At 36.1% G+C, this 22,376-nt stretch overlaps 1 protein-coding gene across 3 annotated transcripts in view; it reads left to right on the top strand.

Moving 5' to 3' along the window:
- TXNDC16 (thioredoxin domain containing 16) overlaps window positions 1–20,312 on the top strand; it is a 114,195-nt gene extending 93,883 nt beyond the window's left edge. For 2 of the 3 annotated variants that reach the window (XM_036839783.1, XM_036839773.1), the window contains exons 17-21: window positions 5,735–5,819; window positions 7,441–7,579; window positions 12,173–12,333; window positions 14,963–15,153; window positions 19,871–20,312. In XM_036839783.1, the coding sequence (XP_036695678.1) occupies window positions 5,735–5,819; window positions 7,441–7,579; window positions 12,173–12,333; window positions 14,963–15,153; window positions 19,871–20,139 (845 nt within the window). In that variant the 3' untranslated portion in view covers window positions 20,140–20,312. Of the gene's footprint in view, window positions 1–5,734; window positions 5,820–7,440; window positions 7,580–12,172; window positions 12,334–14,962; window positions 15,154–17,964; window positions 18,018–19,870 lie in introns of all 3 variants that reach the window. The other variant, XM_036839793.1, reaches the window with a different exon arrangement.
- The last annotated feature ends 2,064 nt before the right edge of the window (window positions 20,313–22,376 follow it).

The raw sequence follows: 22,376 nt of genomic DNA, 5'->3' as shown, positions 1-22,376 counted from the left end.
TAATTTTTATGATTTCTTTCCTTCTGCTAACTTTGGGTTTTGTTTGTTCTTCTTTCTCTAGTTCCTTTAGGTGTAAGGTTAGAGTGTTTATTTGAGATTTTTCTTGTTTCTTGAGGTAGGCTTGTATAGCTATAAACTTCCCTCTTAGAACTGATTTTGCTGCATCCCATAGGTTTTGGGTCATCGTGTTTTCATTGTCATTTGTTTCTAGGTATTTTTTTGATTACCTCTTTGATTTTTTCAGTGATCTCTTGGTTATTTAGTAGTGTATTGTGTAGCCTCCATGTGTTTGTATTTTTTACAGATTTTTTCCTGTAATTGATATCTAGTCTCATAGCATTGTGGTCAGAAAAGATACTTGATACAATTTCAATTTTCTTAAATTTACCGAGGCTTCATCTGTGACCCAAGATATGATCTATCCTGGAGAATGTTCCATGAGCGCTTGAGAAGAAAGTGTATTATGTTGTTTTTGGTTGGAATGTCCTATACATATCAATTAAGTCCATCTTGTTTAATGTATCATTTAAAGCTTGTGTTTACTTATTTATTTTCATTATGGATGATCTGTCCATTGGTGAAAGTGGAGTGTTAAAGTCCCCTACAATGATTGTGTTAATGTCGCTTTCCCCTTTTACAGCTGTTAGCATTTGCCTTATGTATTGAGGTGCTCCTATGTTGGGTGCATAAATATTTACAATTGTTATATCTTCTTCTTGGATTGATCCCTTGATCATTATGTAGTGTCTTTCCTTGTTTCTTGTAATAGTCTTTGTTTAAAGTCTATTTTGTCTGATATGAGAATTGCTACTCCAGCTTTCTTTGATTTCCATTTGCATGGAATATCTTTTTCCATCCCCTCAGTTTCAGTCTGTATGTGTCCCTAGGTCTGAAGTGGGTCTCTTGTAGACAGCATATATGGGTCTTGTTTTTGTATCCATTCAGCCAGTCTATGTCTTTTGGTTGGAGCATTTAATCCATTTACATTTAAGGTAATTATTGATATGTATGTTCCTATTACCATTTTCTTAATTGTTTTTGGTTTGTTATTGTAGGTCTTTTCCTTCTCTTGTGTTTCCTGCCTAGAGAAGTTCCTTTAGCATTTGTTGTAAAGCTGGTTTGGTGGTGCTGAATTCTCTTAGCTTTTGCTTGTCTGTAAAGGTTTTAATTTCTCCATCGAATGTGAATGAGGTCCTTGCTGGGTAGAGTAATCTTGGTTGTAGGTTTTTCCCTTTCTTCACTTTGAATATGTCCTGCCAGTCTCCTCTGGCTTGCAGAGTTTCTGCTGAAGGATCAGCTATTAACCTTGTGGGGATTCCCTTGTATATTAGTTGTTGTTTTTCCCTTGCTGCTTTTAATATTTTTTCTTTGTATTGAGTTTTTGATAGTTTGATTAATATGTGTCTTGGCGTGTTTCTCCTTGGATTTATCTTGTATGGGACCCTCTGCGCTTCCTGGACTTGATTAACTATTTCCTTTCCCATATTAGGGAAGTTTTCAACTATAATCTCTTCAAATATTTTCTCAGTTCCTTTCTTTTTCTCTTCTTCTTCTGGGACCCCTATAATTCGAATGTTGGTGCATTTAATGTTGTCCCAGAAGTCTCTGAGACTGTCCTCAATTCTTTTCATTGTTTATTGTGCTCTGCAGTAGTTATTTCCACTATTTTATCTTCCAGGTCACTTATGCGTTCTTCTGCCTCAGTTATTCTGCTATTGATTCCTTCTAGAGAATTTTTAATTTCATTTATTGTGTTGTTCATCATTGTTTGTTTGCTCTTTAGTTCTTCTAGGTCCTTGTTAAACATTTCTCGTATTTTCTCCATTCTGTTTCCAAGATTTTGGATCCTTTTTCAGGTAGAGTGCCTATTTCCTCTTCATTTGATTGGTCTGGTGGGTTTTTACCTTGCTCCTTCATCTGCTGTATGTTTCTCTGTCTTCTCATTTCGCTTAACTTACTGTGTTTGCGGTCTCCTTTTTGCAGTCTGCAGCTTCATAGATCCTGTTGTTTTTGATGTCTGCCCCCAGTGACTAAGGTTGGTTCAGTGGGTTGTGTAGGCTTCCTGGTGGAGGGGACTAGTGCCTGTGTTCTGGTGGATGAGGCTGGATCTTGTCTTTCTGGTGGGCAGGTCCGTGTCTGGTGGTGTGTTTTGGCGTGTCTGTGACCTTATTCTGATTTTAGGCAGCCTCTCTGCTAATGGGTGGGGTTGTGTTTCTGTCTTGCTAGTTGTTTGGCATAGGGTGTTCAGCACTGGAGCTTGCTGGTCGTTGAGTGGAGCTGGGTCTTGGCGTTGAGATGGAGATCTCTGGGAGATTTTTGCTGTTTGATATTATGTGGAGCTGGGAGGTCTCTGGTGGACCAGTGTCCTCAACTCGGCTTCCCCACCTCAGAGGCACAGGCCTGACGTCCGTTTGGAGCACCAAGACCCTGTCATCCACCCGAAAAAGAGAAAAAGGGAAAAAAATATATATATATATCGTTTCTCCCAAATCCACCTCCTCAATTTGGGGTGCTTTGTTGTCTATTCAGGTATTCCACAGATGCAGGGTACATCAAGTTGATTGTGGAGATTTAATCCGCTGCTTCTGAGGCTGCTGGGAGAGATTCCCCTTTCTCTTCTTTGTTCACACAGCTCCTGGGGTTCAGCTTTGGATTTGTCCCCGCCTCTGCGTGTAGGTCGCCTGAGGGCGTCTGTTCTTCACTCAGAGAGGACGGGGTTAAAGGAGCAGCGGATTAGGGGGCTCTGGCTCACTCAGGCCGGGGGTAGGGAGGGGTACGGATGCGGGGCGAGCCTGCGGCGGCAGAGTCCAGCCTGACGTTGCAGCAGCCTGAGGCGCGCAGTGCGTTCTCCCGGGGAAGTTGTCCCTGGATCACGGGACCCTGGCAGTGGTGGGCTGCACAGACTCTCGGGAGGGGAGGTGTGGAGAGTGAGCTGTGCTCGCACACAGGCTTCTTGGTGGCTGTAGCAGCAGCCTTAGCGTCTCATGCCCGTCTCTGGGGTCCGCGCTGATAGCCGTGGCTCCCGCCCGTGTCTGGAGCTCTTTTAAGCGGCGCTCTTAATCCCCTCACCTCGTGGACCATGAAACAAAGAGACAAGGAAAAGTCTCTTGCCTGTTAGGCAGCTCCAGACCTTTTCCCGGACTCCCTCCCGGCTAGCTGTGGTGCGCTAACCCCTTCAGGCTGTGTTCACGCCGCCAACCCCAGTCCTCTCCCTGCGATCCGACCAAAAGCTCGAGCCTCAGCTCCCAGCCCCGCCCACCCCGGCGGGTGAGCAGACAAGCCTCTCGGGCTGGTGAGTGCTGGTTGGCACCGATCCTCTGTGAGGGAATCTCTCCGCTTTGCCCTCCGCACCCCTGTGGCTGCGCTCTCCTCCGTGGCTCCGAAGCTTCCCCCCTCTGCCACCCGCAGTCTCTGCCCGCGAAGGGGCTTCTAGTGTGTGGAAACCTTTCCTCCTTCACAGCTCCCTCCCACTGGTGCAGGTGCCGTCCCTATTCTTTTGTCTCTGTTTTTCCTTTTTTCTTTTGCCCTACCCAGGTACGTGGGGAGTTTCTTGCCTTTTGGGAGGTCTGGGGTCTTCTGCTTGTGTTCAGTAGGTGTTCTATAGGAGCTGTTCCACGTGTAGATGTATCTCTGATGTATTTGTGGGGAGGAAGGTGATCTCCACGTCTTACTCTTCGCCATCTTGAAGCTCCTAAAGTATTTATTTTATGCAATTAAAATATGTTAAAGTTAAAACAACTAAATATTGTAAGTCACCGTTAATATTAAACCTCAAGTATATTTATAGTGGTTTAAAAAACTTCTTATTTAGATAACTGAGTATTTCCTCATATTTGGGTTGCCATATATTCTGACATATATGCAGTTTTCACCAAGGAGGAGAATGTGCCTGGTTTCAGATATTCAAAGGAGAATTTACACTTTGATTTAGTGGGAATGGATATGCAACTGAGGTCTACAGTCTTAAATGCTCCCATTCCCCAAGGAACTTAGACTTTATGTACAAGTGGTTTCATGCACAGCCTTGCAAGAAACATATTCATGAGTTTAGAGTCTTCTTCATGAGGAAATTATATGGGAATATTAGTGTAATTTTCTTATCAAAAAAGAAGAAGCTAAAACAGATTCCATTATGTCATTGCTTTAGATAACAATCATCAATTATTGATCAGAATTTAGAGAAATTTCTCTTAGAAATGAAAGTACAGCACTCAGTTCTTTCTAGTTGCCTAGTTTTCTTATGAATCTTTTCTACTTTGGTATAGCACAGGCTAAAGAAAATATTTTCATGGGTTACTCATTTCTCATGAAATTTATGATTAGAAATGAGCTCTCAGTGCTGCCTGCTGGTGGATTTTGCCACTCTAGTAAGCTGGCTTTCCTACAGTGTTTCTCAGTCTTGTGGAAAGTATGCATCGTTTTTAAAGAAAACAGTCTTGTGGTTACCCAGTGTTAACAGTGTTGATGCTCACATCACGAATATAGTGCTGACTACTAAGGTACAGATCTTTTGGGTTCAGCATACCCAGACCGCTAGGTGCTTTATGATTCAATTCTTCCATCATAGTTTTTCTATTTCAACTGCTATGAACCTTTTGTGCAGCGAGCTGAGCTATCATCTGACCTTCAATTGTCAAGAATACATCATTTATATCAGTCTACCTTTGCTCTTTTCTCATTAGTCTACAACTGTTTAATTCAGACTTGCTTCTTGGTTATAAGGTCCAGAATATGCTATTATTTATGAAAATGTATTCAGAAACCGACAGAGATAATAGTTCTTATTTTGAATATGTATATCATAACAAATGGGAAAAGACTGATACACAAATTAATCAAAGTTTAAAAGTAACAAAAACACATTACAGAAAATACAGGAAATAAAAGAAGAAGATAACAAATCCCTCATAATTATAGAACCCTAACACAGACACTGTTAGAGGACTAGAATTTCCAGTCTTCTATTTTTTCTATGCATATGAGCACTTTTAGATTTTGTGGTTATAATGTGTGTATCATTTCACTTACCTGCTTTTCTTTCCAGGCTACATATAGGACAGCTGTCTCCATTTACCTTGCCTTAGGAGTAGATTAAAAAGCAACCAATATTTATTTACTAAATCTGTATGATTAGAATCCTATAAATCTTATAAATTACAGTTGACCCTTGAAAACGAGGGGGTTAGGGGTGCTGACCCCCTGCACAGTTGAAAATCCCCAGACTGCTGTCTCTGCCTCAAAAATAAAGGAATTGATAAATGACCCACCCAAGGGCAGGAAGCTCAGTTTGGATAGAATTAGGACTCAAACTCTACTTCTTTTGATTCCGCATATTGTGATCTCTTGAACACGGTTGAACACATACTTTTCCCCACAGTTAGTTCAAAGGTCTGTTAAATGAAAATACAGGTACTATATTTATTGAAAAAAATTCATGTATAAAGTGGGCCCATGCAGGTCAAACTCGTGTTGTTCAAGGGTCAAATGTACATTTGGAGTACATTTATTTACAGAACCAGAATTGTATTACATCAATGTACATTTCTGTAGTAATCAAATGTTATAAAAAGAACACAGATATATTTTAGAACCAATAAGGTATGTAAGGTCTGAACTTAAACATCTTTATAATTAATGAATAATTAAGCACTATCATCTGTAAACATGTTCGTCAGTTGAATAGCATACATAACTTGAAAGGTTTCAGATTTTTAACTTGTTTGTGTATTTATAGCAAAAGAAGAGTTCACGGAAGCAGGAAACTACCTAAAAGGATATGTTATCACAGGAATTTATTCTGAAGAAGATGTTTTGACACTGTAAGTCTGTTGGTCTTCTAATTTTAGGGAGGAAGAAGTTTGCAAAATAATATATTGTTTGTCTTTACACAGTTGATGAAGGAAAATAGGGCAGCAACATAACTAAATTTTTAATTTCCTTCTGGGCAGATCTGGGAAGTACTACTTGGCTATTTAGAATTTTTAGATATTCAAAATTCTTCTTTAGGCTAGAGGCCCTCATGGGGCAACATTGGATTCATACTACTTCATCTTCCTGTAAAAGTTTTCCTCTTTGGATTCTATTACCCGTGATAAATTCTTTTCAGTTGTCATAGTTTTTTGAGGAATTTTATTTCTTGAGTGTCTGGGTTTTGATTTGCCACCAAGGTCTACATAAAAATCAGTTTTTCTATATTTCTCGCAGAGTTTTAGGTGACGGACTGATAGTTCTTCTTAATTTTGTTATTGCAGACATACACTTAAGCAGTGCTTTTTTTAGCCACTTAAGTTGCTTTATTTGTAGAATTCGGGGTTCCCGTGAACTATCAAATATTTCAGTTGCTGCGGAATGAAGGACTGAACTGAAAATTTGGAAATTATGAATACATATTACGTTCTACACTTATGACTCATCTTCAGATGCACGTGGAGTTAATAAGCCCCAGTTTGTGTTTATTACCCTCTGACTATATTATTCCTCATTGTCATTTCTAAGCTTAAATCTTTCATCCTGGATACTGGTGACACATGCTTTTGATGATCGAGCTCCATGAAATCAGTGATTTTTTAAAAGTGAATACAGAACTCCAGATCTTTAGGGAATATGAGACCTGTTCACCTGACACATGGACAGTCACCCACTCTCTTCTAGACCAGTAGTTTTCAGAGTATGTTTCGTTTATAACCAACTGGTTATATTAACAACAGGTAATCTGAAGATTGGGCTTTCTACTAATGCTTATAATATTATAATGTCTATACTTTTGTTTTAGCATGAATTAAGTTTTTACATGATATAAATGTGACTACATCACTGGTAATTTCACATAAGGCATTTTTTTCCTATTTAGTGATTTTCTTTTAAGTTTAGTTAGCAAAAGTAGTGGTAGGAGGGAGCAGATTTGGGCTCCGTTTCAGTGGAGAGAGCACAGACTCTGTATCTGGAATACCTCAGTGTGAATTCTGTCTCTGCTGTTTACCGCTCTTTCATCATCAGTAAACAGAGGGTTATAGGGCTGTTCTGACGGTTAAATAAAGACTTAACTAGAAGCACCTGGTATAGTGTTTGGCAAATAACAGGCCCATTCTCATAAATGCCTGTCTCCTTGGCTCAGCAGTTTGGTGAGCAGCCCAAAAAGTGGAGAACCATTCAGTGTGTTCCTAATCCTATTTGGACATTTTCTTGATGAATAAGTTGTCTAGAAAAACAAATCTGGCTAGATTACTATCTGTTGCTTTCTTCTAATCTAGATTATCAAGGTTCTTGAACTTGCTCAGATAGCCTCACATAGAAGATAAGTTTGTCTGGAAATCGAGTTCTTTTTTCCTTAGTAGGGCTTCCCATTTGCTGCCTCCATTGTGACTTCTTGGCCTAACTGTTCATATTTTTGATGATTTGCTATATTTTGGTTGGAAATTTTAATACTACATTTCTCCATAGGTCAAATAAATATGCTGTAACTCTTCCAGCCCTGCTGCTTGCCAGACACAAAGAAGGCAAAATCGAGAGCATTTCATTAGCTAACGTCCATGCTCAAGAAATAGTTCAAATAATAACAAACGCATCACTGGAAACATTTGTGAGTATATTTTATAATAAGGATGTTATTTGAAATAAGAAAATCTAGACCAGTTAAAGACAGTGTGTTTTAATATGTGATTTTCCAGCTTTTGTTGGCACAGGGCATGATGTGTTGTGATGTCAAGATTCATTGGGTTGCTCTGTTTTATTATTCACCTGTTATGCATACAGCTTCTTTAGTCCACTGCCAAAAGTTTACGTGTCTTTGGATTGTTTTTATTGCTGAGATGCTTGTGGCTGATGGCCAGTTGAAGTACTCAATCTAGGCTGAAACTTGGCATAAAGCACATAGATTCCAGAGAGCAGACTTCTGGGCTTCAGATCCTTGCTTGTCTTCCTACTGCCTGTATGTAAGCATCTCTGTGCCTCAGTTTCCACATGTGTAAAATGTAGGTGATAGTAGCCCCTGCTGCAGAGCGTTATTGTAAGGACTAAACGAGATAGGTGTTCAGTGCTCTGTGTACAGTGTTTGGCCCCTGGTAAACACTCAACAATTGTTACCTGGTATTATTACTTATACCATTTTAGAGCAAAATACTGTCTTACGAAAGTCCTTTTCTGATGCTTACTTTGTGTAATAATGGATTCAGGGGCCCAGCAGATGTAACCTGCATTTCTTGATTTTGGTTGTTTTGCATTAATATTAATTGTAGCTAGAATATTATAAATTTATGCTTTTCTACCTTTCTAAAGTACCATAGCGGCACTATTATCAACTATAAATACTGAACGAATATCCTCCTGTTACTGTTTTTTGTCATGCTGATCTAAATGATATTACATTTTAGGCTCAAAGAAATGAATGTATTCTTTAAGTTTTTTGTGACCTCAGTTCTATTGCCTCCCCTCCCCCAATTAAAGTTACAGTTTATAATTAATCAAATCATTACTATTTTCAGGATGTGGTTTTCTAAATTATTTATAAAGTAACATTTTTGTCTTTAATGACATTATTAAATGACTTTCTTTAGCATATACATAGTGTAATATTTTTGGAATTATTATAAGACTTTAGCTTTTTTTTCCAAGATAATACAGGAAACCATAAAGAAGAAAATCAGAATAAACCATAACTTCTTTAACCAAGTTTAAATTTGGGGATATATTTTCCCGAACTTAAAAAAAAAATTCCATGTGTATATATGTGATTATCTTTTTATATTAAGGGATATTTCCACCAAGAAATAAAGATTTGCATATTAGTTTTTAAATATTGGCATAATATTCTGTTGTACTAATAAACCACAATTTATCTAATTTCCTGTTGGTTAATATTTAGGATGTCTTTAGTTTGTTTTGTTTTGTTTTATTCCGGGACCATCCTTATAGATAATCTTTGGGTGTTGCTACGACTATATACGTATGGTAAGTTCATAGAATTTGAATTGCTAGTTCAAAGGGTAGGCACATTTTGAAGGCTTCTGACGTTTATTCCTGTTTCGCCCAACAGAAGATTTGTATCATTTTACTCTTTAATCTTTGCCTAACTGCTAGATAAAAATAGGTATCTAATTTTTTTCTTTAAGATTATATTCTTTAAGGCTGAGAAACTGTGGGCAAGCTTAGCAACTATCAATGTTTATAGTTAAGGCAAATTTACAACGTTTTGGTTTGCAGTGTTCAACTAAATAATGAACAGCTGTAATAAAATTTATTTTGCTTTTAGTTACGATCTTTTCATAAATTCTAAAACCTTCAAGTGGTTATTAAATTTCTCAATGCTGCTTTGTGTTGGAGCTTTAAGTCTAGATAATCAGTGACTGTGTACAGTAGCCAGCTAGCAGTAAACTGTCTCCTGGCCTACACCTAGTTACCAGAAGGACTTTGGATCCTTCCTCTGGATAGGAAAGAGGAGTGGATGGCCGGATGGTAAACGTTTTTTATATAACATCGAACTTTTATTTTAATGAACCTGATGACAAATTAGTCCAGGTAAATAGCGCCCAAATCTGAAATACATGATAATTTACTATGTAAATATCCTAAGTAAGCAATGATATATCCAAGGCTGTCACACTTAGAACTATTTGTTAGGTAATATGTTTAGCATTTTTCTCAGATACATGGAGTTCCTTTTTATGTTCTTATTATGAATAAGTTAAGAATATCAGAACCCACACTATTATAGTCTCTTACATACGCAAATAGCCAAAGGTCACCTTCCAGCGACCACATTTGATGACCTTTTCTGTTTCTCCTTAACCTCTGAATAGCAATCAAAACTCTTGATTGTGCTTTTCCCTCTTAAAATTCTCTCTTCCTTTGGCTTTTGCAATTCAATCCTCTCTAGGTACACTTTCAACCCTCTGGCCACTCTAGAATTACATCTTCAACCCTTTTTTCTTTTTTTGCTATGTTTTTCTTTGGGAGACTTTATCTGTACCCATAACTTCCACTGTCATACCAGCTGATGATTCCTAACTCTGTTTCTAATCTTAACTTCTAAACTCACACAACTCTTACTCTTTCTTTCCTGACATAGGAAAGAGCAGTGCCTGTCACTAGCCTGTCTTTCCACAAATTCGTATTCCAGTTAGTTAGTCATCTAAAACAGGCCTAACCATGTCATTCATTTGATACAAAATGTCAGTATTCCTGAGAGCTAGAAAACCTATGGAGTCATTTTCCCATCTGGTTTGACAGCCACATTTGCCTCTTGCCTGCCTGAGTCTGGTACGCTTCACTCTCACTGTTCCCCAGATACTCTGCATGCCTTAACACCTGTCTGCACCCTCATGATGCTTTCTGTATCTGGAATCCCCGCCCTAGCACACACCTCTATCTATCAAGGTCTTATTCCTTATGCAAGGCCCAGATCAAACACCACTTCCTAAAATCACCCATGAGCTCCCCTAACTTGTTTTTTAGTTTTAATTTAGAGCCAATAGGTTTCCTTAGTGTCACACATTAAGTTTTTTCTTGGATCACAGCAGTTTGTATACTTCTTTCCTTCTCTAAACTATGAACTCTTTGAGGGCAGGGAAAGCATCTTACTTCTTTTTGATTCAGTACCCAGCATAAGATCTTGAAGTTCTCAATAAATTTTTGAATTGAGCAGTGATGGCTCCATTGCACCGGATTCGTCAAATCCGTTCTGCTGGCTTGATGAGATCTGTCAATTTTAGGAAGGGGACATAACTCATGTAGAAGAGAAAAGATGATAGTTAATACAAGAATACAACACAGAGGAGTTTGGAGAAGAAGGGATCTAAGATTTAAATCATGAAAGAGGAAGGTGTGAAAAGAGGATTTTGAGTGTGAAAGAGAAAGAATTTAAAGGAAAATGAGAATTGGCAGAGGAAAGTTGTTTTGAGAACTAAGTATGGAAAAGTATGTGCCAGAGTTTGGTGTTTGGGGATGAATCAGAGGTGGTTGGCACCATGAAAAAGATTGTTCATGTGGATTTCTAGTGTGATCCAATGAAATGGGAAGCTGGTGAACAGGATGCCTGAGTGCTAGTTTCATTTAACTCTTCCTCCTACTAAGCTGTGTGACTTCAGCAAGTCAGCTTCTCGTCTTTGGTTTCCTTATCTGTCAGCAGGGGATTAGTTTTATGATATAGGAAGATTTAATCCAGCTCATAAGTACATCCAGAAGATGAATTAATAGATGTGGTACTAAAAATGGAAAATAGTAGAAGCCTTTAATATTCTAAGTCACTGCTATTTTCTTTTTTTAATTTTTATTGGAGTATAGTTAATTTACAATGCTGTGTTAGTTTCAGGTATACAGCAAAGTGAATCAGTTATACATATACATATATCCACTCTTTTTTAGATTCTTTTCCCATATAGGCCATTACAGAGTATTGAGTAGAGTTCCCTGTGCTATACAGTAGGTCCTTATTAGTTATCTATTTTATATATAGTGTCACTGCTATTTTTAATCCTGAATATGTTAACTTTGTTTGTTACTCTTTTCAATTCTTGTTAATAACAGCCTAGACAAGTTGTCTTCTACAAATATATAAAAAAACATTGTTCTTTTTTAATTAATAAATAGAATAAAAGGGTAAAATTTCTTATTTCTTACTAAATTTTTTCATTGTTATTTTAAACCCCAAAGAAATAAGAGACTTTAAAAATTTGTTTTAGCATATTATTGGATTACTTTAATTATGCTAAAAACTCATAATTTTGAAACAAAGTAAGATTTTATTAATTTTTAAGTAATCATAGATGTTAAAAGATTATATCTTTAAAGCTCAGCTTATGTTTTTTTTCAAAAATTTTATAAAGATATAACAAGAATTTTATTTGTCATGTGTATGTTGGCTAGTCTGATCCAGATTTTAGCATAAGAAATTATTAGAAGTGCTACATCCTTGTAAAACAGGGAGCTCCTTTAATTTATTTTCAAATTCTATTAGTAGTTTTATTTTGAAAATAACTCATTCTTAAGACAAAATGGGTTTAAATTAAAAAACTCTTGAGATTCATAGTTATTAATCAGTATAGCAAAATCTCCACTTAAATGAAAATGTTTGAAATATATTTTGCAAACTAAAATTGCAAGAGTGATTTGAACATTATTTTCTACTTTATACACTATAATTCCCCGTTTCTCTTGGTTTGTTTTTTGTTTTAAACAGCCAGAAATCACTGTGGAAAATCTTCCCACTTATTTAAGACTTCAGAAACCATTACTCATTTTATTCAGTGATGGCAGCATAAATCCTCAGCATAAAAAAGCAATATTGACGCTGGTAAAAGAGAAACACTTGGATTCACTTACCCCTTGCTGGTTAAATCTGTAAGTATATATTTTTTTATTTTTTAATACATAAAAGGTAAAGAAAGTATAATTATTACTAAATTTTCATTAGGGAATGAAACTCTACCTGTGGAGTTATATATTATGGAACCAATATGTATGTTATCATGATATTTTAGTAACTAAACTCCCTCAGATTGTCTAAGATGACATTGTTTTAGATCGAATTCTGTTTTACAGTAAATTCTTTTTTTTTTTTTTTTTGCTGTGTGATTTTTTTTCCAGCTTTATTGAGGTATAAATGACAAATAAAATTGTAAGATATTTAAAATATACATTGTAATAATTTGATATATGTATACATTGTGAAAAGATTCTTCCATCTAGTTAATTAACACATCCATCACCTCACATATTTGTTTTATATTTATAAACTTTGGGGGGCGCTGAGAACATTTAAGTTCTACTCTCTTAGCAAATTTCAATGATACAGTACAGTATTATCAACTATAGTCATCATGTTATACATTAAATCCTCAGACCTTATTCATCTTGCAACTGAAAAGTCTGTATTCTTTTACCAATCTCTCCTTATTTCCCCCACCCTGCAGTCCCTGACAACTTGTCTACTCTGTTTTTATGAATTTGACTTTTTTTTAAGATTCCACATATAAGTGATACTACTATGTAGTATTTGTCTTTCTTTGTCTGGCTTATTTCACTTAGCATAATGCCCTCAAATTCCATCCATGTTGTAGCAAATAGCAGGATTTCCTTCTTTCTTATGGCTGAATAATATTCCATTCTCTAAGTCTGTTTCTGTTTTATAAATAAGTTCATTTGTATCATTTTTTTTAGATTCCACATGTAAGTGACATCATATGATATGATATTTGTCTTTCTCTGACTTCTTCCCTTACTTTGATAATCTCCAGGTCCATACAAGTTGCTGCAAATGGCATTATTTCATTTTTTCAATGGCTGAGTAATATTCCATTGTATATATGTGCCACATCTTTATCCACTCCTCTGTTGATGGACATTTAGGTTGCTTCAGTGTCTTGGCTATTGTAAACTGTGCTGCAGTGAACATTGGGAGTGCATGTATCTTTTTGAACCATGTTTTTCTCCAGATATAATATACCCAGGAGTGGGATTGCTGGATCATATAGTAGCTCTATTTTTAGTTTCTTAAGGAACCTCCATACTGTTCTCCATACTGGCTGTACCAATTTACATTCCCACCAACAGTGCACAAGGGTTCCAGTTTTTCCACATCCTCCCTAGTGCTTGTTATTTGTGGTCTTTTGTTGATAGCCATTCTGACAGGTGTAAGGTGATATCTCATTGTGGTTTTGATTTGCATTTCCCTGATGATTAGTGATGTTAAGCATCTTTTTATGTACCTTTTGGTCATTTGTATGTTTTCTTTGCAAAAATGTTTATTCAGTTATGTCCATTATTTAATTGAATTGTTGTTTTGTGATTGAGTTGTGTGAGTTCTTTAGTTATTTTAGATATTAATCCCCTATCAGATACATGATTTGCAAATATTTTCTCCCCTTCTGAAGGTTGCCTTTTCATTTTGTTGGTTTCCTTTGCTGTGCAGAAGTTTTTTAGTTTGATGTAGTCCCACTTGCTTATTTTTGCTTTTGTTGCCTTTGTTTTTGGTGTCATACAATAAATTTTTAAAGATAATAATTTTTCTGATTTTAAAAGTAATGGATGTTCATTGAGGGAAATTTGGCAAATACAGAAAAATAAACATTGTGTTATTTTGGCATTTTTCTTTAATTCCTTTTTCTGTATTTCTGTATTTTAAAAATTCAGCCTAAAACTTTACAGAAAATTATCAGTGCATTTACCAACAATATTTCCTGGTATATTTTCTAGATGTGTGGTTTGTGTTATTACATTTAATGTCTCTGAACACAGTTCACGTATATAGATACACTATCCATTGTTCAAAGTCATCAGATGAAAGACATTTCATTTTTAGCTCATTGGAAAAATTACAAAAATGAGGCAGTGTACAATTTTGTTGTGAAGAATTCACTAACAGTACAGCCTACTACTTGAAACAAAATTTTCCCAGGTAATTATCCTTGTAGCTATCTCAGAGTGAAATAGTCCTTTCCATAATGTGGAATGTGCTGTATTAGGAAAAATAGGTGTCTTAAACTTGTGGTTTCCTTGTATGAATACTTTTAAAAATCTTTTTAATTTGAAATTAATCCTGAGAAAAGAGACAATTTGATTTGGAAAAGGGGTATTTATTATGAGTATCTTGTTATTTTATAGTTTTGTAGCCATTTAATTTTTGAGCTGACGTGATCAGATACTTGACTAAACTTTGGAAGGAACCTATTGATTGTATTGAGACAAAATTGACAAGCCTTTGGACTATGTTTTTCATTAAAACTCATTGGTTGCCTTTTTTCTCCTAAGAGAAATACAGTAAGTACCCTATGTTAAAAGAAACTTTTTATGACTCTGATTACTAATAACATAGTTACAGACCTCTTGATTTTTAAGACATATTTTCATAAAATAAACTTCCTGGCATGATACTATATTTAAAGGTTAATATGTTTTACAAACTGTTGTTCTTGTTATTTTTTTATAGAAAGAAATATTAATTAACGTGTTCAGTTGCTCCCTTTTATAGGAAGAATACTCCTGTGGGGAGAGGAATCTTGCAGGCATATTTTGATACCCTGCCTCCCCTTCCTCTTCTTGCTGTGGTAAATCTGCATTCAGGCGGCCAAGTATTTGCATTTCCTTCAGACCAGACTATCACTGAACAGAACCTTTTATTGTGGCTGAAAAAATTAGAAGCAGGACTAGAAAGTCATATCAGTAAGTTTCCTGTTTTAATGTTCACAATTCTATATTTTGTTACATGGATTTTTTTAGACTTAAATTATTGTTCATGGATGCTAGAATGAGTTGAATTGTAATGTTTGTAAGTATTCTAAATATTAATACGCTGATAGCATTGTCCATGGGACAGTCTCCTATATGGTAGGTATTATTACCCACAGAAAATAAGTGTCGTATGAAATTTAATAATAATAGCTAACATTTATTGAATGCTCAGTAGGTGTCTGGCTCAAAGCTACGTGATTCACATGCATATCTCATTTATTCTCACAAGAGTCATAGGAATTATCATTACCTGTAGAAGAGTTAAGTAACTAGTTCAAAGTCATATAATTAACCAGTAAATGAGGAAGCTTGGATTTCAACATGGCTCTGTTGTACTCCAGAGCCAGAATTTTGAACCACAAGAAAATACATCTTGACCCAGAATTTATAATGCTGGCTTATGACATGCCATAGTCCCTATTTTTCTAAAACCTATGTGGATTTATACCTGTGGTATAGATGTGTATGTTAGTTTATATACAATTGTGACAACAACAAGCCTGTTGATATAATTTAAATTAGTTAACATGTAATAATCTAGATCATTAGTCTGTTGAGGAAATAGTGTGAAATTTGATGTAATGAAAAGTTTCCTAAGGTACTTCTGAGGATTTTGTTATTGGAAACCAAATGAACTATATTATAATAACATTTTGACACTTCATGACTGAGTTCTGAAATAAGGGTGTGTGTGTGAATATATATGTATACACACTGTGAATATATATGTATATACACACACAGTTCTGGTATATAAACTCCAATTCAGTGCTACACTGTCTCTCAGCCAGCATGCATTGTGTGAGTCTGTCATTATGTATATTTATGTATATTTAATCAGATTCTTGAATTTATTTGTTTTAAGTGCCAATCATTGCAGCACACCTGTTCTTCCCAGGAGGTCTATCTACTTCATTTCTGTTAAGTTACACAGTTTTAACTAAATTATTGTGTTTAAATAGTCTATAAAAGGTATTTGTATATTGAAATGTAATTCACATACCGTAAAATGCACCCTTTTAAAGTATACAATTTGATGTTTTTTTGGTATATTCACGAGGCTGTGCAACCATTACCACTACTGAATTTTAAAACATTTTCATCACCGCAAAAAGAAACCCTATACCCATTAGCACTCATGCCCCATTCTCCCCTCCCTTCATTCCCTGACAACCACTCATGTACCTTCCGTCTTTATGGATTTGCCTAATCTGGACATTTCGTATAAATGGAATCATACAACATGAGGCCTTTTGGGTCTGGCTTCTCACCCTTAGCATAGGCTTTCAAGGATCATCCATGTTATAGCATGAATCAGTAGTTCATTCCTTTCTGTGGATGAATAATATTCTATTGGATGGATATACCCCATTTTGTTTCTCCATTCAGCAGTTGATGGACATTTGCATTGTCTCCACTTTTTGCTACTATGAATAATGCTGCTATGAACATTCATGTACATGTTTTTCTATCATCATGTACACAGATAGCATTATGGCAGTTGCCCCACTCTCTTGAATACAGCATCTTTGTAACAGGTTTTAAATTGGGAAATTTACATCCTCCAACTCTGTTCTTCATGTGCAGGATTATTTTGGCTTTTCTGGGTCCTTTTAGATGTATATATTTTTAAGTCTTTATTTTCTGAGATAATTTATTAGTTTTAACATTTTCCTAAGATATGTAAAAAAGTAATTAAATTGACTATTTTGTCTTCCATAATCTGAAAGAAGCCTTTCTATGATTGTTATCACTCAATGTTGGCTTCTTCATTCTAGCCACACAACATAGGGGTCCTTTCGGTTGTAGCTCTTGAACTCTTCAGATAGTCTGCGTTCTCTTCTCTATCTGCATTGCTATTTTATAGAAGCAGTTGAGTGTTGTCATTTTGCAGTTGCTGTGACACAGAGGCCTCGGGGACTCTAAGTCAGATAGGATTATATGTAAGTCGGGCCAGAGTACCTCTCCAACTGAATTGCTTTAAAAAAGGTCGTGTGATGTTCAAAGACACAGAAACCGGAGCTTATGACCCAGCCTCCTTGATTACTAACTGTGGTTTTAGGCAAGTTTTTTCTTTGTTCCCTCCTTTACAGCTATAAAAGGAGATTAATAGTTCCTACTCTGACTACGTCACAGTTATTTTAAAAATCAAAATTAAGTATACAAAGGCATACATTTTAAAGTGTAAAACCTAAAGTGTTATTATTCTTCATGTAAAGATCCTTTCCTACAAGCAGCATCCTTGGGGGCTTTGATTCCTCAACTCAAACCATTACTAGAGGAAAGAATCAGAATTATTCTTCTGAGTTTCCTGAGAGACTGGTATTTCTTCCATTGCAATTATGTTAATACCTCTGGTTTCCATTACTTCTTTGTATCACTGCTTCTGATCTTAAGTTATTCCTGCAGCCTCTGGGAATAGAGAAGAAGCAAAGGTCCAAGCAGGACTTTTCTGTATTGGGGCTTGTCTTCTGTGCTGCCAGGACCTGCTCTCACCACACCTTGGGAGACAGATCTGAGACAGGGATGTTGCAGCTACTCTTAGAATAGCCTGAATCTGTAACATGGTGCCACCAGTCCCTGCCTCACTTTGCTTGCTGCACATCTTAATTTCTGTGAAATTGTCACCACTGGCTATTCTTACTTGAGATTTACACTTAATTTTGGTCACGTTCTCTGACCTTTCTAGGCCTTGGTTTTCTCACCTATAAAATTGGGATAATAATTGTGCTTTCCTCATAGGGTTGTAAGGATTAAATACATAATGCCTGATATATAGTAAAGCCTCAATCAAGGTTGGCAATTATTATTATTATCATTACTAATTTGATAATAATGTCTTTATTGCCCATATGTGATGAGAGTACAGTTTTATTTGTAACTGAAAACATTAAGATCTTTATAGAGTTCCTTCAGGAAATAATTAGCAGAATTAAGATGTCCAGTTTCAGGCATTTTGTCGTCATCTCAGACCACTAGGCTGCAGTGTTTACCTTAAAAAATAAATACTGCTAAATCTTTGCTGTGCTTTAAATTGGACTTTTCTTAAAGATACTTTATCTGCATATTGCAAAGTATAGTTATTCTTACTTCTTACCTAGTCATTATATTCAAGAAACTATTTTATCCGTTTGTCACTTTTGAGTCTGCTAACCTGGCACTGTAATTTGAAACATCAATTACAAGGGTAGCCTAAATGTAATACCCTGCTGATGTACCATGGATTTCATATAATTGAGTCTGAGTGAAGAAATCATATATCAATAAGTAGAGTATAGATATACATATATATTGATGCAGATTTTCGTTTGTGCTTTAATCTACTCTAGGAAATTAAAGTTTCCTAGAATGTCCTAAGCTTTTATTTGATTTATGAGAGATGCTAAAGTTTTTATTTTTGAGCATTACTTTCTTTTCATGTACCAGTGTATAGATCCTTTCACTGGAATTCATTTTTTAAATGTTTACTTTGCACATTTCCTTATATATAGTTTATTTCTCAAATAGTATTTTAAATAGGCAACTAAACTCTGAAATTGTGTGAAATCTGTTTACTAAATGGAGAAAAGCTAGTTTATCTCATATATATATGTTATCAGCGTAAATTCATTTTCTTTTTTTAATGACCAATGTTTTTTTTTTTTTTTTTAGAAATTCACGTTCTTTTATTTATTTATTTATTTATGACTGTGTTGAGTCTTCGTTTCCGTGCGAGGGCTCTCCCTAGTTGCGGCAAGTGGGGACCACTCCTCATCGCGGTGCGCGGGTCTCTCACCATCGCGGCCTCTCTTGTTGCGGAGCACAGGCTCCAGACGCGCAGGCTCAGTAATTGTGGCTCACGGGCCCAGCTGCTCCGCGGCATGTGGGATCCTCCCAGACCAGGGCTCGAACCCGTGTCCCCCGCATTGGCAGGCAGACTCCCAACCACTGCGCCACCAGGGAAGCCCCCATGACCAATGTTTTAAAATAATGTTAAGATTCACTGCCATGATTCCAATCACTGTCTGTTTACTGTACAGTTGATTCCATAGCAATTTTTAATGATTTCTTGCCTATAATTATTTTTATAAAATGTACTTTTTTTTTCATCAAGTATGTGCAAAGGATGTTAATCAAATCTTCCAAAACAGAAAATGCTTTAAAACGTAAGGAAATACTTGTCTAAATAATAAATCTCTATGTATGTTCCAAAATTTCTTTCTGGAATATTTCATAGTTATAGTTCTTTGGGATAAAGACAGGGATAGGGAGGGAAGCAAGAGACTTCTTCATTTTAACTTGTCCCTGGCTATATGTAATCTCATTACACATATTGCTATTTTTTAAAACCTCAACAAGGGTTAACAGGCAGTGAGATTATGGACCTTTTGTGTTTTGCCTATTAATACTTATCTTTATTTAAAATAGAATAGCATTTAAAATAGAATAGCTTGTAAATGTAGTCTATGAAAAATGTCTAACAATGACAAATGTATCAAGCTTCTTAGACAATGATGATAATAAAATATAGCTTTGCTCAGATAAGGAAAACTGATAAGGCCTTCACTCCTACAAATATATTTTGCAAAATAAAACATTTTCTAGTATATTCATGTGATGAAATTTTATATCTGTTCATCTTTAATGCTTGATTCTGTCTTTCTTCCAGAAATTTTACCTGCTCAGGAATGGAAACCTCCTCTGCCTGCTTATGATTTTCTAAGTATGATGGATGCTGCAACATCTCAGCATCCTGCTAGGAAAGTTCCTGAGTGTATAAAAGAAACTGATGTACAGGAAAATGATAAAGAACAGCCTGAAGATAAATTAGCAATCAGAAATGAACCTACTGGAACACTGAGAACAAAGCATTGGAATAGAAGTAATTGGTTTGAAGAAGCCAAAAAACAATTCAGGCATGATAATAAAGAATTATGATGCTCAAAAGTGAGCTAATTAATTTCATAGGGCTGTGGAAAGCTTTCTGAAGTCTTTTTGGCTTATTTGATAGACTTAAGAATTTATTTCATTAAGAAGTAATACTATCTCACCACTATTATTCAACATAGTTTTGGAATTTTTAGCCACAGCAATCAGAGAAGAAAAAGAAATAAAAGGGATCCAAATCAGAAAAGAAGAAGTAAAGCTGTCACTGTTTGCAGATGACATGATACTATACATAGAGAATCCTAAAGATGCTACCAGAAAACCACTAGAGCTAATCAACGAATTTGGTAAAGTAGCAGGATACAAAATTAATGCACAGAAATGTCTTGCATTCCTATACACTAATGATGAAGAAGAATCTGAAAGTGAAATTAAGAAAACGCTCCCATTTACCATTGCAACAAAAGAATAAAATACCTAGGAATAAACCTACCTAAGGAGACAAAAGACCTGTATGCAGAAAATTATAAGACACTGATGAAAGAAATTAAAGATGATACAAATAGATGGAGAGATATACCATGTTCTTGGATTGGAAGAATCAACATTGTGAAAATGACTCTACTACCCAAAGCAATCTACAGATTCAGTGCAATCCCTATCAAACTACCACTGGCATTATTCACAGAACTAGAACAAAAAATTTCACAATTTGTATGGAAACACAAAAGACCCCGAATAACCAAAGCAATCTTGAGAAAGAAAAACAGAGCTGGAGGAATCAGGCTCCCTGACTGCAGACTATACTACAAAGCTACAGTGATCAAGACAGCATGGTACTGGTACAAAAACAGAAATATAGATTAATGGAACTGATAGAAAGCCCAGAGATAAACCCACACACATATGGTTACCTTATTTTTGATAAAGAAGGCATGAATATACAATGGAGAAAAGACAGCCTCTTCAATAAGTGGTGCTGGGAAAACTGGACAGGTACATGTAAAAGAATGAAATTAGAACACTCCCTGACACCATACACAAAAATAAACTCAAAATGGATTAAAGACCTAAACGTAAGGCCAGACACTATCAAACTCTTAGAGGAAAACATAGGCAGAACACTCTATGACATAAATCACAGCACGATCCCTTTTGACCCACTTCCTAGAGAAATGGAAATAAAAGCAAAAATAAACAAATGGGACCTAATGAAACTTAAAAGCTTTTACACAGCAAAGGAAACCATAAACAAGACGAAAAGACAGCCCTCAGAATGGGAGAAAATAGTTGCAAATGAAGCAACTGACAAAGGATTAATCTCCAAAATTTACAAGCAGCTCAATATCAAAAAACCAACCCAATCCCAAAATGGGCAGAAGACCTAAATAGACATTTCTCCAAAGAAGTTATACAGATTGCCAACAAACACATGAAAGAATGCTCAACATCATTAATCATTAGAGAAATGCGAATCAAAACTACAATGAGATATCATCTCACACCAGTCAGAGTGGCCATCATCAAAAAATCTAGAAACAATAAATGCTGGAGAGGATGTGGAGAAAAGGGAACCCTCTTGCACTGTTGGTGGGAATGTAAATTGATAACAGGCACAATGGAGAACAGTATGGAGGTTCCTTAAAAAACTAAAAATAGAACTACCATACGACCCAGGAATCCCACTACTGGGCCTATACCCTGAGAAAACCATAATTCAAAAAGAGTCATGTACCAAAATGTTCATTGCAGCTCTATTTACAATAGCCAGGACATGGAAGCAACCTAAGTGTCCATCGACAGATGAATGGATAAAGAAGATGTGACACATATACAATGGAATATTACTCAGCCATAAAAAGAAACGAAATTGAGTTATTTGTAGTGAGGTGGATGGACCTAGAGTCTGTTATACAGAGTGAAGTAAGTCAGAAAGAGAAAAACAAATACTGTATGCTAACACATGTATCTTCTCCCTCTTGTATCTCCCTCCCACCCTCCCTATCCCACCCCTCTAGGTGACACAAAGCACTAAGCTGATCTCCCTGTGCTATGCGATTGCTTCCCAGTAGCTATCTATTTTACATTTGGTAGTGTGTATATGTCCATTCCACTCTTTCACTTCGTCCCAGCTTACCCTTCCCCCTCCCCGGGTCCTCAAGTCCATTCTCAAGAGACATTTTTGATTGGCATTATAGGGGTGTTACTGGCATATAGTGTGGCTAGTAGAGGCCAGGGATGCTTCTAAACACCCTACAATGCATTGGACAGCTCCCCTGCCCCCCCCC

Source organism: Balaenoptera musculus, chromosome 2 (assembly GCF_009873245.2).
Source record: "Balaenoptera musculus isolate JJ_BM4_2016_0621 chromosome 2, mBalMus1.pri.v3, whole genome shotgun sequence".
NCBI lineage: Eukaryota > Metazoa > Chordata > Mammalia > Artiodactyla > Balaenopteridae > Balaenoptera > Balaenoptera musculus.
The sequence above is the reverse complement of the archived record's forward strand: the minus strand, read 5'-3'. Positions and strand labels throughout refer to the sequence as shown.